At 39.7% G+C, this 15,514-nt stretch overlaps 1 protein-coding gene across 2 annotated transcripts in view; it reads left to right on the top strand.

The window, feature by feature from the left end:
- The window catches only part of LOC121707435 (metabotropic glutamate receptor 7), a 252,051-nt gene that overhangs the window by 185,576 nt on the left and 50,961 nt on the right, over positions 1–15,514 (top strand). For both annotated transcript variants that reach the window (XM_042089996.1, XM_042089997.1), the window contains exon 7: positions 2,197–2,336. In XM_042089996.1, coding sequence (XP_041945930.1) covers positions 2,197–2,336 — 140 coding nt within the window. The remainder of the gene's footprint in view (positions 1–2,196; positions 2,337–15,514) is intronic.

The raw sequence follows: 15,514 nt of genomic DNA, 5'->3' as shown, positions 1-15,514 counted from the left end.
TTGTAGGAAGCTAACTCCCCCTGGTGCTCTGGTGGATTTTGTCAAAAGAAATTGACATAACCATCAACACAGGCATCTGCTTTGAAAAAAAGACAAAGCATAATTATTGCAGTACTTGAACTGGACAGGATTATTCATGTTTTTCTTTCACCTTTTTCATTTACATTAATTATTACTTACATTATTATCAGAAATTGAAATTAAACAAAAATGAAATGGCACAGCGCACAACACAGAAAATTGTTATTTACAATGAATTACAAAAAATTAAAGCCACATCACACCTATGAGCTAAACTATTACTATTTAGAATGAATAAACTATATAGACTTATCTCTCATGTCATTACACTGTGGTGTGCAAGTCGAATTAAGTGCCTGTCGAAATGAGTGGCTGTCACTTTAAGTAGCGTTGTTGAGCTACTGAAGGTAGGGGTGAGCTATCTCGCTGGCGTGTTTAATTTGGTTCCTTGGTTGACATATAATGTACTGTAAGCTACGTTTTTTGCACAAAATTGCAAAGCACTGAGTACACCCTCCTCCCCCACACACCCACTACCCCCACCCCACACACAAACACAGGCACCCCCCCCCCCCCCCAACACACACACACACATATACACTACCCCCCTTCCCTCCAACAAACACACCATTACACCCACCCCACACACAAACACAGGCACCCCCCCCCCCAACACACACACACACATATACACTACCCCCCTTCCCTCCAACAAACACACCATTACACCCCTCACACACACACACACACTCATACACCACTACACACACTCATACACCACTACACACATACACCACTACGCACACTCATACACCACTACACACATACACCACTACACACACTCATACACCACTACAGGTGCTGTCCCATTACTGTTACTAGCATTGTGAACCCTTATAGCCTTGCAAACTCAATAATATATAAACGCATGTCAGTTAAGTCTTTGAGGGTTCAGGGCAGACTTTAAGGGATGAGATTGTGATTCAGCCCATGTGCTAGTGTTGATCTTATCATTTCTCATATTCACCCCCCTTTGTGTACTTCCTGGTTTGTCATGTGCTTGTCATATGCAGCATACTGTAGTGTTCCGGGACAAATGACGTGTCGTATGGTGTACCATGGCTATCCGGAGGGCAGAAATGTATGCACCTCCATGACATAAATTCTAAAATGAGAATATATAGAGGTGTGATATTTGAATTGCTCTTGTATTTAGCCACTACATTTACCAACACCCGCTCATTCTTGCACTGGAATTGACCGATCCCTAACCCCGCCCATCAAACGCAATTAAGCCTATAACAGTTTACCACCTGTCGCACAAGCTTGGACAAGCGCCTTCCCTCAGCCTTTTAGGTAGCTATCATAGTTATCTAATCACTGCTAATGTCCAAGTGATATTACATGGCACTGGGTGGCCAATTATTAGGAGACAATGGGACAAATTTCACCCAGAAATCATTCGTCATGCTGTGGATGGTCATAAGCTTAGATTGGAAGTGACAGAAAGGTTACAGATGAATAGACAAAAAGGAGAAGCCTCATCTCTTGGTCATCACGCTAGCACTGCAGATGGCATGCAGTTCTAGCCAACTCTGGTAATGTTTGACCCACCTATCCGGGGCTTGGGATCGGTCAATTGGAGTGATACGAACGTTTCATGAATTATACATAAGCCCTGTCATAAGATGATTCCTGCGCTCAGATGCTGGTTTCTATGTTAGATTGATAAATGAAATTAGGTTCTATGATAGGTTAATGGCCAAAATATTACAATAAATAGAGATTGTTCAGTTCAACCACTCTAATAACTAGCCAAGCTCTAGGAGTATCTACATACATATTGGTCTGACCACAGAAACACCAATAGAGGGTATATGATACCAGGTGACCAAGTCAACCAGATGAACCACTGGATATGAGAGGAGAGACCTGTGATAATGATTACCACCCCCATACATCAAAACATCTATACTCAGCAAATGAATTGGGTAGACACACAAAAGCTGCCAAATAGAAAAAGACATACAGTGAACTAGGAAGAGAAGGAATGCATGAGTTGAAGAGGTCCTTGCAGTGGGCCTGGATTAATTGCTTTTCCAGCAGCAGGTCTAAACTTGCTTCACATAGAGTCATGCACCGTACTCACAACAGGTGCTACATTTTTCTCTGCAGGAAGTGCTGGGACATCTGTGACATTCAATCGCAATGGTGATGCTCCAGGACGATATGATCTGTTCCAGTACCAAGTAAATAATAATAGCACCCCTGGCTACAGAGTTATTGGACAATGGATGGACACTCTACAACTTAATGTGAGTATTGTCTCTGGTCTTATTATTGCCCCTGCAACACACACACATATATACACAGGGTGCGATTTGACAAATGTTTTTTTTTTATTTAATTTTTTTATTTTTTTTATCATGAAAAAAAAAGCAATCAACAGCCTAAGTTAACGGTAGGCCCTATTACATTTCAAACAGCTGAACATTCATCTTTAATGCAAGCTAAAAATACATGAAACATTTCATTTTCTGTGACGGCCACACCTGGACATCTGAGTTTAGCTGTTACAGTAAAGCCCTCCCAGAAAAGATGACATTAAAACTGTATGGAGGCTATGTTAATGACAATAGCTGAGCGCCTGAGTGTGAGGTATAAAGACCATTAAGAGACTAGCAAGACAGGCCTGCTAATTTAGCTTTATTAGTGCCAACAAATTAATGTTTTGCTAACCCAGCATCAATTTATAGGCTAGTATTTACATGTGGGTGGGTGTGTCAAAGTTAGCTGTATCCTGTTTTTTCATCCTATCATGGATACTAGAAAATTCTTCTGTCCATATGATCAATTCCATGAAAGAAAATAGAATGGTACAGAAGTGAGTTTTTTTTAACCATCTTGTCATTCTCACAGCAGACTTATACTAACAATATATTCAATGGGTTACATTTAAACTAATTCATTAGTCATTCTTGGATTTGGTGTTTCTGGAAAGGGTAGTTTGAACTCTCAATCGCAAACAAAGACACAAAGTTTGGTTGTTTGAACTACTGCCCCTGGGCAGTCGCATTTGTGCCGTTCCTTAATAGTTCCGGTTGGTGATGTTGTCAGTGTTCGGAGCGCCTAACCAAAAATTACAAGGTGTTTATTTATCTCCTGACTTCTGATTGATGTATGCTGTAGCTTAATTTTCATTAAGAGACTGACTTCCCTACTGGGCTCTTTCTTGCTATTTATGTTAATTTGAATGTTGACTTGCTTTTTGATAGGCTAATGTTAATCTTCACAGCCAGCACAGTAATTAATGGTGAAGTGGCTAAAGCAGGTGACTTGTTGTCCAAATGTTGTAGGTTTGATTCTCTTATGAAGTGAGATTGTCCTCTTGCTTCTGACTACGTGCAGGTGAACTAGTGTGACACGTGGAAATACCAAATAAAGCAGTGCAACTATATTTGAAACTGATGCCATGTTCCTAATGGTAAATAATGACACATTGGTCGCCTTAAGTAAACTGTTTTATATGCTGGCAATAGGTTTAAGTTTTTGCTGATGGCAATGACAATGCCAGTATTAATCACTTTTGGTTTAAATTAGAAAAATGTGGACATGACTGTGGCAGAGAATTTCTAGGGGGTGGGATATTACATGTTGCCACTGTTTCTACCAATGATATGTATCGCAAACAACGTCATTGTTTGATCGCAAGTTGCGTTGTACCACGATGGTTGAGCATAGTCATTGTTAACTTTTCTAGAAACGCACCCCAGTTTAGTTTAGCCTTGTGCATGAATATGACCTGACATAGCCCATCATTAGTCTACAGTCTTTTAGCCCATCTTTAGAGAGATAGAGATAAAACCCTTTAGACACTCTACTTTGAGAGACCAACCACCACTCATACTGTTGATGTGGAATTTTGGGCTCTGATGGAAAAATTATCAATCTGACCATCAATTAAAGTCGACTTGACACTTTTTTGCTGTCCAGGTTAGCAAATCATTTATTTAGAAAACTTAAGTTGCACTATTTGTTATTATGATCACAGCACGGCCTAACTATGTTATCATTACCATACCATTATATTATATAATTATTACTGTAAGTCATCATAATCATCATCGTCAGCATGGCAGATCACACATAGCCTCCATCACTGAGTTCTTGTTATCGTGTAGCTCACTGTCCCTCTGCTCTGTATGCTTGCTTACATCTCCTTGTTCAAATGCAATGAATTTTAACCTGTTGCTGACATAGGCTAGCCTACTTGCAATATATTTTAAAGCTTCTACATTGATGTTATGTTTGCACAATTGCTACTACCGGCACCCGCCGCAATTTCATTGTGTAGGCTACTTCGATTAGGCCCTAACTATTAGTATTGTAATGCGCTCACAGAATCCCGACTCTCAGCCAAAATGAGAGAGATGTTATTCGATCAGTCCAGTGTCAGTATGGAAAATGAACCTTACTTAGGGCCGATCATTGGCCAAATGAATTAAATTACATATACAGCCTATTCTATTGGCCCAAAAGATGCATCGGCCCAACGGGAAAATGCCTGGTAAGCCAGATGGCCAGTCCACCTCTGGTGTTTGTCCCCAGCAATGTTCCGGCCGCGTTCACGTATGGCACCTAATAGAATTTGATGAACAATCCAGTATCTAGCTTTCGAATATCTATGAGTAAAACGCTGTAGTAGATTAAACACTGATGACAGCAATGGGGAGTAAGAATTCGAAGAAGTAATAAGCGACAGAGCAATTGACCCATTGTGTCTCAAGGGGAATGTGTGATAATATTTCAAGTGTTTTGGTAGATTTCCTTCCCCAAATCAATAGATTTCCCCAAAGTATTTACTTTGGTGTGGTTGCATCATAGTCCTAGATAAATCCTTAATTCAAACTTAACCAGCTCTTTGACATTTTATAGAAGACCTTAGTAAGTGAAATGAAATCATTTATATGTCACTGCACTATTTATTCAAATTGTCCTAATTTACTGCAACATTCAGGTGCCCTTTAAAGGGGGTAAATTCAAAACATTTAAACTTATTGGCTCAGCACTAATTTGTTTTTAAGCTTGAAATGTCATTGCTTATGATAGATTGTTCACAATTGAATCTTGAGGCACCATTTTCTCCATAGAATGTAAAAACAGTTGGTTTTAATTAATTTCATGAGGTGAAAAAGAGGTTGAACTTCCTCACTGACTCAGTACATGGTCAAAAATCTTGTGAGGAGATCCTGTGCATGGCCGGTTGATGATGCAGTGATGTTCCTTCCACCTGCAGATAAAGCCCCATTACTGCATGTATGAAACAGCATGAGAGAGCATGAACAGTCATAAACAGACAACAGTCGCTTACATTTCAAATCATAGCCTACTTCTATTTCTTTATCGCCATGGCGCATTTAGAATAAAGAATAATGTTCGCTAACCCTTTTGTTTTGTTGCCAGCGTAAAAACAAGCTTACCATCGGCCTATCCGCAACAAAAGGGATGAATTGAACGATGACGAACTCGGACATATAGGCATAGTTTACAGTCTTTTAATGCCATCTAATCATAACGTGCACAGTCTGCACAGTGCACAGTCTGCACCATACTGGCTTAAGCCCAATTCACACCAAAGATTTGCGACGAGATGAGCTGCAACATTCTATAAACCAGCAACTTGATGCAACATTCTAAAACCTTGCAACAGTGACTAGACATGGTGAATTCTTTGCAACAGCTTGCAACGACGTGCAACATCTAATTCACACCGCTGCAACTCCTTTCTGCAACGGTTTCGTCTCATTGCGAATCTTTGGTGTAAATTGGGCTTTAAACAATCTGACAGATTTTAGAAGATTAAATACTACCCAAAGCTAAAAAACAGACCAGTCCTCTATTTGAGACCGGCCTTTAACCCACATCTGTAGCCACGCCAGGCGTTTAAAAGAGACAGGCGTCTATTTGGGACTTGGCTATTATTTGAAGTTTTACAGTTTTTATGTACTTATATGTATTGGGAAGGTAGAGAGAGAGACCTGATAGCAGAGGGGTTGTCTTTCTCTGTGGTACTTTACAGTATGACTAATTTCAACAATAAGATTTTTTTAAGCATTGTGATAAACTAAGCCTGTCCCACACCCAATCTGCATAAACCCCATCAAGTGATGTTTTCACTGGAACAAAAATGCACTACACACAAAAAGTCAGGGATATTCCGCTTTCTGATGAAAGTTCAGGATGAACGTAAAATCCACTATAACCTTTACATGTGAACTTAATGGGCTCTATCTTGCGTCCCAGCGCAATTGACTTTGTATACTCACGCTTTTGTCTTTCCTATTTTGCAGTCAGCGCATATTGGAATTTTCCCTCCACAGGTACATGCCTGTAAATTAGGGAATTCGATTGCGCCCACGGGGGGCGGTTCAGCGAAAAGACGGGACGCAAACGTTCACTGTTGATATTTTGCAGTTTCAGAAAACAATTCCGCCACAGACCAGGAACTCCCTGGTCTAACGTCTGTGGCGCAAATGCAGATGCTATTTTAAGGGCGCCAGAGTTTCCGCTAGAAAAAAATGGTAGAAAAAAATGGTGGTCAAAGTGACCGGCAGAGGTTTCGTTTTCCGGACATTTTGATGATATGCCGGTCAAATATCCTATTATCCCTTCTTAATTAGTCAAATCGAGGAAAACTGGAGACAGGGTATGTAGCTTAAAGAATGACATAATCAGGCTGTTTAGAATGCAACATGTTCATTAGCCTAACAAGATCTAGCCAGTATCTTTTCATGGACAGCAAGAGTCCGCTTCGTTCGTTGTTTTAAAAAGGCTACGTTGTTTGTTGCTGCTACCCACGTTATCTCCAGTGGTGACTGTTTAACTTACACAGATGCGCACACACAAGAATGAGCGCTCACATCACTACCCCCTAATGCTATGCCTCTTTATTTGATAACAATACATACAAGAAATGTTTCCTATTCTGGGAAATGTTTAGTTTCTTTTTCTTTCGGCCGCGGTTCAATGATACCGTTTAATTGTGCCAGAAATTATCCGCGGACCAGTAATCGCCTCGTCGAGGAGGCCCTAACCCTGCAGATCATAGACAGAGAACGCATAGGCCTACTGTATGCTTTGGGTAAAGAACACTTTGCATGTCCAGTGTACACGGAGAATGACAGTGTCTTGGAGCGGCCGCACCCCCCGCAACTCCACTTCCAATGTCACTGATTCCGACAGATACGCCCGACACTTCTGCTTTTCATCTGGTGGTGGTGGAGTTGACCGGACATCTGAGGCTTCAGACGTTACCAATTTATCATCATCCATCACTTCTGGCCTCTGAAAAAACTTTTAAGGCTAGTCTGCCTGGGCCTGGCCATGTTTGAACCGCCTCACTCATTTGTTCGTTGTTTAACATGGATGTTTTAAGCGTGCACTTCCTATTTATTCTCAAATTCAGATTGCGTTAGGGGACGGGATCATTAGCCAATTTCAATCGGACAGTTTGACCGGAAAGATTTAATTTTGTCGGACATTTCATTTTTTTTCCGGCCAATGTCTGGTAATTACCGGACAACGGAAACCCTGGCGCATGCATGACCACAGGCCTGCATGAATGAATGCGTTGCACACCAATCTACAGACACCCCCGTGCACAGACGGAAACATTCAAAGCCCTGATAATATCTGTCCATTTCCCGGTTTTGTTCGTGCATTGGTGACCTAAAAATTTAGTAGCCTATATACAGGGTTGGGTAGTAACGGATTACATGTAATCTGGATTACGTAATCAGATTACAAATATCAAGTAACTATAATCAACCCAGATCACAATAAAAAAATTGTGTAATCAGATTACAGTTACATTGTTGGGGATTACCTGATTACATTTTATCATGCAAACAATGCAACTTTTTTATGATGGCCTAGCTATCTTTTAATTTGACAAGCTTCAGGCTTGCCAGTTCGATCCCCGACAGGTAGAAAAAATGTGGGCGGGGGAAGTGGTTGAGCACTGCTCTCCCATGCCCACATCCAAGGCACCTAACCCCTCACTGATCCCCGAGCGACACGGCTTTGACATAGCGTAGAAGCGACTGTGAGTCTGTTATTAGCGTCACGGGTTGGCTTCGATGTGAGTGGTTGAAGTAGCACGTCAATAGATGACAGACAAGTGGCTTATTCAATCATATGCAAGCATTTTTTGATTAGGCCCAGCCTTCTGAAGCAACACTTCAATGGATCGGTTCCAGATGGATGAGTGGAGCTAGGCGGAGCGAAATTCATCTGGCTATTGGCTATCTGGCTATTCATATGGCTATATTGACATGATCACATCCAATATGACTAAATGATCAATTTTGGTATGGGGTGAAAATTTCGGCAACACTTTATAATAACTACACACAATTCATTATTTATTAAGCCTTTGTTACTTATTAGTTAATGGTTTGTTCATCATTAGTAATTTCATGTTCATACATAATGTATCATCAGTAAAGCATTTTATCATAGCACAAAATATCATTAACTAACCACTTGTAACTCCTGAGTTAATCATGAATTATAGTATTAGGAAGTGGTTTATATTATGTATCCTCACCCTAACTAATCATTAGTGCATGTGTATGTAACAACTGTTAAATAATGGAAATATTACTTCATCAACAAAATATTATCGTATAATTTATTAAGTATTAACTATAATTAATAAACATATTTTAGATATAGGCTTATATATGAACAAACCATTTATAACTGTGTGTACAAATACTTTATTTATAAGAATTAACATAGGAACAATGCTTTACAAATGATGAACAAAGCATTTTGTAATAGTTTGCAACTGGTTTATAATAAGACAATTATTTAATTTATAAGTGGTTGTTTCATTACTTATTAAGTATAAATCATGTACTTACAAACATATTTTTGGATAGGCTTATTTACTATGAACAAACCATTTATAAATGTGTGAACAAATGCTTTACTGATGATAAATTATGTATGAACAGGAAATTACTAATGATGAACAAGCCATTAACTAATAAGTAACAAAGGCTTAATAAATTATGAATTGTGTGTAGTTATTATAAAGTGTTACCAAAATTTCAACCACCAAAACACCACTCCCAAAGTGGAGAATAGCTATAGAAATGTATTAGTTTTGGGTGTTTTTCAGACAATGGGACCTGGTGACTCAAAGTACAGTAAATGGTAACACTAAAACAAGGGGCTACATTTTGATTTTTGGATTTTTCAAAGTAATCTGACCCAACCCTGCCTATATAGTACAACATATACATGCAATATCTTTACTACAACAACGCCTAATTATGACCTATTAATTTGACCTATTAATTTGACCTAAATATGACCTATTAATAACTTTATTCAGCCCTATAAAGGCTAAAGTTACCTTTAGTTTTGTTCCAATTTACCGTTGTGTATGGCTTTAAACATCGCGTGCGCTTTAACATCAGCCTAAGCATTATTCCAGCTGCGCTAAGGTTTTAAGCACCATAATTTTGCCTACCTTGTTGTAGCCCATCTGAAATAACTCTAAGCTTTGTTATGTTCCCTCCATCCTTTCGTTATTTTCAAAAAACGTTTTTATATCCATGATGGCCTTGAAGTCTTGAGTTAGTGAATTAGCTTAACCCATTAACTGCATGACAGTAGGCTATTTACAATATTTTCTGTTAAGTAGAGTTTGTAAACACGTTATCATCAACTTAATAAACGCACAACATTTGTTTGAGCAGGAGAGATAATAACAATGAATGGATGCAGCAACTACAGAAATTGTAGCCATACTTGCTGCTTTCTTGTACTATCTGTGGTTGCTGGTTAACAGCACATAAAAGCTGATTTAAGATGTGAAAAAATAGGCATAAATCTAGCGTACACATTTTCACGAATCACGGATGTGTTGATGACATAAATTAGGAAATATTAGAGGACTTAAGGAGACGTGATGTTGAATTGCATGCCGATGCCATTTAACCCAAATGCCCCAGCGGCAGCATGGGAGAGATTACATTGTACATTGCAAAAATATCACCATGCATTCATAACCTTGTGATTCAGTGAGAGTGATCCCAAAACATCGGACAAGTATGTCTTTGTGACAATTCTGCATTACATTTTGTCAAGAGGAAAAATCAATAGCTAACTGTTCCCAACTGAACAGTGATTATAGAGCTGTGAACTCTTTTGGCTGCGCCTGGCAAATACGCCACCATAATAGCAATCAGCTATGGAACAAGTGTGCCTGTTGTTAAAGGGAATGTGAGATGATGCTCTGATTGGTTTATTGCACGTTACGCCCAAACCACACCCATTATTAATGTAGCTACTTCAGACCACCCCATTTTAGATTTGCGTCGGGCGCAAAAGTCATTTATCCCGCCGGTAAAATAGCAACAGCACCCAAGATCCGCCCACAAAATCACTTGCGTTTTGTGCAAAGACACTTCCGTTTCAGACCATTAAAATAGAGCCCAATGTGACTTTCTCTAAACTTTTGAATATGCATGTCCACTTTCTGTACTGAAACATTAAATTTCCCCCGAAAGCCAGATATCCCTAACTTTTTGTGAGTAGTGTACTTATTTTTGCCATACATCCTATATATAAAAATGAGCGCATAGCTTTACCAATATCACAAAAATATTTTAGCAATGCAATGAAACAGGTGCTCAGTGGCAACCTAAACTGAAATTATTTACTTGTAAGACAAACAATTTACTAGCTGACTATCCTGACCAGTATGATCTGTGTGATTGCATGATATGGAGACACCACTGCATCACCGCTAGGATGTGGGTCATCAGTGGGCTGGCCACTAAAAAATCTAAATTCATAACCATTTTCTCTTCCTACAACCACTCTGAAGGACATGACTCGTGAAGTTCAAATTTTGCACCTAAACTAAATCGTCACATGATCAAATAGATAATTGACATTCTCTAGCAATATACAGTGCCTATAAATAGTATTCACCCCCCTTGGTTATTGCTTATTTTCACTTTTATTGCTTTTATAAATGGAATGTTTTTTTAAAATGTTTCAATAATTTACAAAAATTCCCTTTTTAATGTTGAAGTGAAAGCAGATTTCTACAAAGTAATGTTACATTTAAAGGTAAACTACGCAGTATTGGCAATTTCCTTACTGTTTTCTCGGTTTTTGCTTCTTTTTCGCTGGCTCGGTCATGACGAATGTCTGAGAAACTCCATCGCTACCTTTTTCTAGCCGGTGCCTGGCGTGTATGTGTAGGCTACTCGTTATACTTCCTGACACTGAGGCCCGCCGGCCCACAGTTGCAAGGGTGTTTTTTCCGCTCACAGGCGCTAGGGGGAAGCGAGACGGCCACCATTCAACCCGAAAAAAGTCATATAACCATTCCAATGACTCTGAAGCAGTTAAATGAAGGTAAATTAAGCTAAAAAACTTCCATATTAAGCTAAAAAAAACCTGCATAGTGTGCCTTTAAAATAATGCAAAATAAGTGATGCCAACAGGTGTGCATAGTGTGTCATATTGGTCAATAGGTCATATTGGTCAATAGTGTGTAATATTTGGTCAATACACCCTCTACCTTTCCGGAACCTTGTTTGTTCCTTTCTAAGGGTGATGCCGCTCCAGTTGTTGCAGTTACTCAGGGCACCTTTATAATCTTTGTGAACAGGCTTCAGCACTTTAGCTGCCAGCCCTGGGTCTTCCTTAAACAGTTCAGCATTTTGGATGTCTTGTCCAGGTGCTTTCCCATTTTTCAGGGATTTGATGGCGGAAATGATTTCTTCTTTCTCTGGTGGTTCTATGTTAATATCAAGGTCAGCCTCAGCTTCTTGTATGTCAGCTTCTACTGTAGGTGGTAGTCTATTGAGGATTTCAGTGAAGTGTTCTGCCAATCGGTTTTCTATTTATGTTTTGGATGAAAGACGTTGTCCCTGTTTTGTAATTGGGGAGTTGATGTTTCGAGGATACTTTCCACAGATCTTATTGGTGATCCTGTACACAATCCTTGCTCACCTCGTCTGGCTGCATCTTCTGCTTGTTTCACAAGATCTTCCATGTAAGCCCTCTTGTCTGGTCTTACCTTCTTCTTTACAACTTGGTCTACTTCCCTTTATTCCAATTTGTACTTCTCTTGCAGCCTTTCAGATTTTGCTTCAAGTACCTTTTTTAAGGTCTCTCCGGTTTTCAATGGATCGCCAGGTGTCAGTTGTTATCCATTCCTTCTTTTTATGTTTTGTTGTTCCCAGACAAACTTTGCTGGTTTCTGGATATGTTTGCTTAATTTGTTCCCACTTGTTATTGATTTCATTCGTATTTGGTTGCATGTGGTCCTCATTCATGTCAATCAGAGCTTGGAACCTATTCTTCAAATTCAGGATGAAGGCAGTTTTAATTTTGGGGTCACATAGTCTCCCTACATCCAGACGCTGTCGGCCCATTTCTTTTTGTCCTGGGCCCGGTTTCCCGAAAGCATTGTAAGCCTACAGTAAGAGCATCGTAAAGTCCCCCTTACTAACGTCTAAAGATTTGCCGACTGTTTCCCGAAACCATCGTAGCTTAAGAGCGTTGTGAAAACACTGGTAGATCTACGAGTGGTCCAGAGTTCTTGTTACCGGCTAAGAGCATCTTAACAGGTACTTCTACATACAGGGGAATTACAACTTAGAATACATTATCCAACTTGCGTTCCCATTCGTATTGTATTTTGTGATGAATCAGAATTTAGCATGCAAATTGCATAGCCTACATTTAATGGTCATAATAATGTGATTAAAAGCGGACAATAATGCAATGAAGTTATGGAACGAGACGTTGCCAGAATAGTTTGCCATTATCTTTGTGTAAGTGTGGGCTATCTTTTATTAGGCCTATGAGGTAAAAGCAGAGAAAGGAACATATGGTTTAGTCTGTGTTGCATCAAAATCTAAGCCTATACATTTCCTCACTGTCTTACTCGACCTGTTTCTTATCTTCAAACGTGTGACACCACGAAACATTATTGCACGGTGCAACAATCTAATCTTAAATAATGACAAGTATTTATGTCTGTGTGTGGTATATAGCCTACTTGGGATGCTTACATGCAGATGTCAAAGTGTTTCTATTTGATGTGAATCAATGTATAGATCTGAAGTTTAAACGGGAGGCCTAGCAGTGATGTGCAGTCACCTGACATCACCATCAAATTAGAGGATATTTCAGAACTATTAACGTGGACAGCTCCCTTTAAGAGCATCTTAAGAGCAGCGCATGCACGTTCACGCTACGAACATGTTCGGGAAACAGTCGGAAAAACCAAATGCATGATCTTAAGAGGAATCGTAGAAAACACTCGTAAGTGCGTGTATCCATCGTTATCGGGAAACCTGGCCCTGATCTCCTTAGTTTGACAAAACTATTTTTACTACATTATGTCAAAAGCATGCCTGTACTCTCCACCCCAGGCAAACATCAGCATTCGTACAAGATACTTATGGCACAAATAGATACATCTGCTTTTGTTTGTTATGTATGCTGAACAACAAACTAAAAGTGTTGCGCTTAAAGCTTAGGTGCTTTATCTTGCTCAGTATCCATAGAAACTTGAGCAACAACCTCTTAATTGTTTCTATGCTGGACTTAATTCTAGAAAAAGATAGACCCCAACAGTATAAATTATATAACTATATAACTGCAGCATAATTTCTTGCGTATAATAATCCATTCATAGGTGCATATTAATTGACTTTACCAGATTGTGCCTACTGGCAGTTTTCTAGGAGAATGTAATCTTAAAAGGTACTCTAAGCGATGCTGGGTAACGTCACTTCTGTTGACTTTCAAACAAAACAGAGAGCTAGCTCGCTACTTCCTCCCCCTCCCTCCCGTGCTGTTCCCGTGCAATTGAAACTCTCCTAAATGCACATCTCGTCTGTGATTTGCTGGAACAGTTTGTTATGTTTTTATTGGCTAGGTTTTCCCAGGTTGTTTTTGTTGCCGTTTTTGGAGCCTGGGCTGTCCACAGAGATTGCGTTTTTTTACAGTGTATTCAGGACACAGACAACTAGCGGTTGGTTAGGTGATGTTTGCAGTAAGTGACATAAAATGTTTTAGCCTAAACGCATGGCATCGCTTAGAGCACCTTTAAAAGGTTGGATTCATATACCCAGAGACTGCTTGATGCAATATTTTTAGTTTATTAGATTTAGTAGTGTGTACAGCAGTGGTCACCAACTTTTTTGAGCCCAAGATTCCTGACCTCAGCCCTGAACAAAGGCAAGATCTACCTTGAAGCGTCAAAAGAGAACCGAAGCCAACACTTTAAGGCCTTTTATTTATGCAAATGTATCAGGTCAAAAATATCACATCCTCCACCCCCTTGTGAACCTGTGCCTCTGTAGCTTTTAGTCTGGGTTACACAAGGATGGCATACATTTTACAAACCTAAATCACATTTTCCTTATACAGGCATCAATGAGAGAACAACACTTAACATAGTCTTTACTTACATTATTTTGGTTTTGATTTCCTAATTGGATTAAGCGTTTGTGACAACACATCATGATAAATTATATAATGTTTGATTGCTGTTTTGGTATGAAGCATCTTTCACGTAATGAATGTGCACTCTAGAAAGTGAAAGTAACCTAGGCCTATAGGCGCTGTGTATCTGTAGCTGACTGTGCACGTCCGAAATCGATTACGTTCCTCAAATGGAGAACACATCCATGTTCCCTCGCGTCTCATGGCCATTCTATATAATCCTTCTGTGTTTGCAAAATTACGTACAGTTCCCGATCGCTAAACTTTCCTTTTCTTTTCCTGGACAGCTCACCTGCAAAGTGATTCTGCGCGCGTGTGTGTCTCTGCATGGGGTTACGTTCGGTTCAAGTCAGTTGGTCCGTCCGGTTCCGCATTCACGCAGCTCCATTATTAGATTAATGTTATTAGACAGCGCTGTAAAATGTGTGCTGGAATTTCTCGCATCATGATGGCTAGAGTTGCGGGACTTGAATAAATCATGCGCTATACCTACAATCCCACGCTGAAATGTAGGCCCTGTGACGTTGGCGAACATGCAGGAATTTGGTGACTGTGTTTTTATTTTTCCTTTTTTTCTCGGGATCTACTGGGAGTCCCAAAGATCTACAGGTCGATTGCGATCGACGGGTTGGCGACCCCTGGTGCACAGAAAGGTGTCTTCACAGATAAAGATGCTGCATTCCAGCAGGTTGTGCAGGTTATTGAGGTTGGGAATGAGCCAGCACCCAAAAAGTAGAAAGGATGCTGGATTGAATTCTTAGTATCCTAGCAACTGCTTGGGAGATTCTGCTCAGTGCTTCATAGCCATAATAAATCCCTTGATAACACAAGAAAGCCTGAGCACCTATAGACCTATGCATCATTCATTCTCAATTTAAAATTATGCATATTTCATTTGTGAATTCAGTAATTAAGATTTGTGTATGAAAGAAACACATGATTT

The sequence above is a fragment of the Alosa sapidissima genome, chromosome 4 (genome assembly GCF_018492685.1).
Source record: "Alosa sapidissima isolate fAloSap1 chromosome 4, fAloSap1.pri, whole genome shotgun sequence".
Classification (NCBI taxonomy): Eukaryota; Metazoa; Chordata; class Actinopteri; order Clupeiformes; family Clupeidae; genus Alosa; species Alosa sapidissima.
This window is presented reverse-complemented; position numbering and strand designations above follow the sequence as displayed.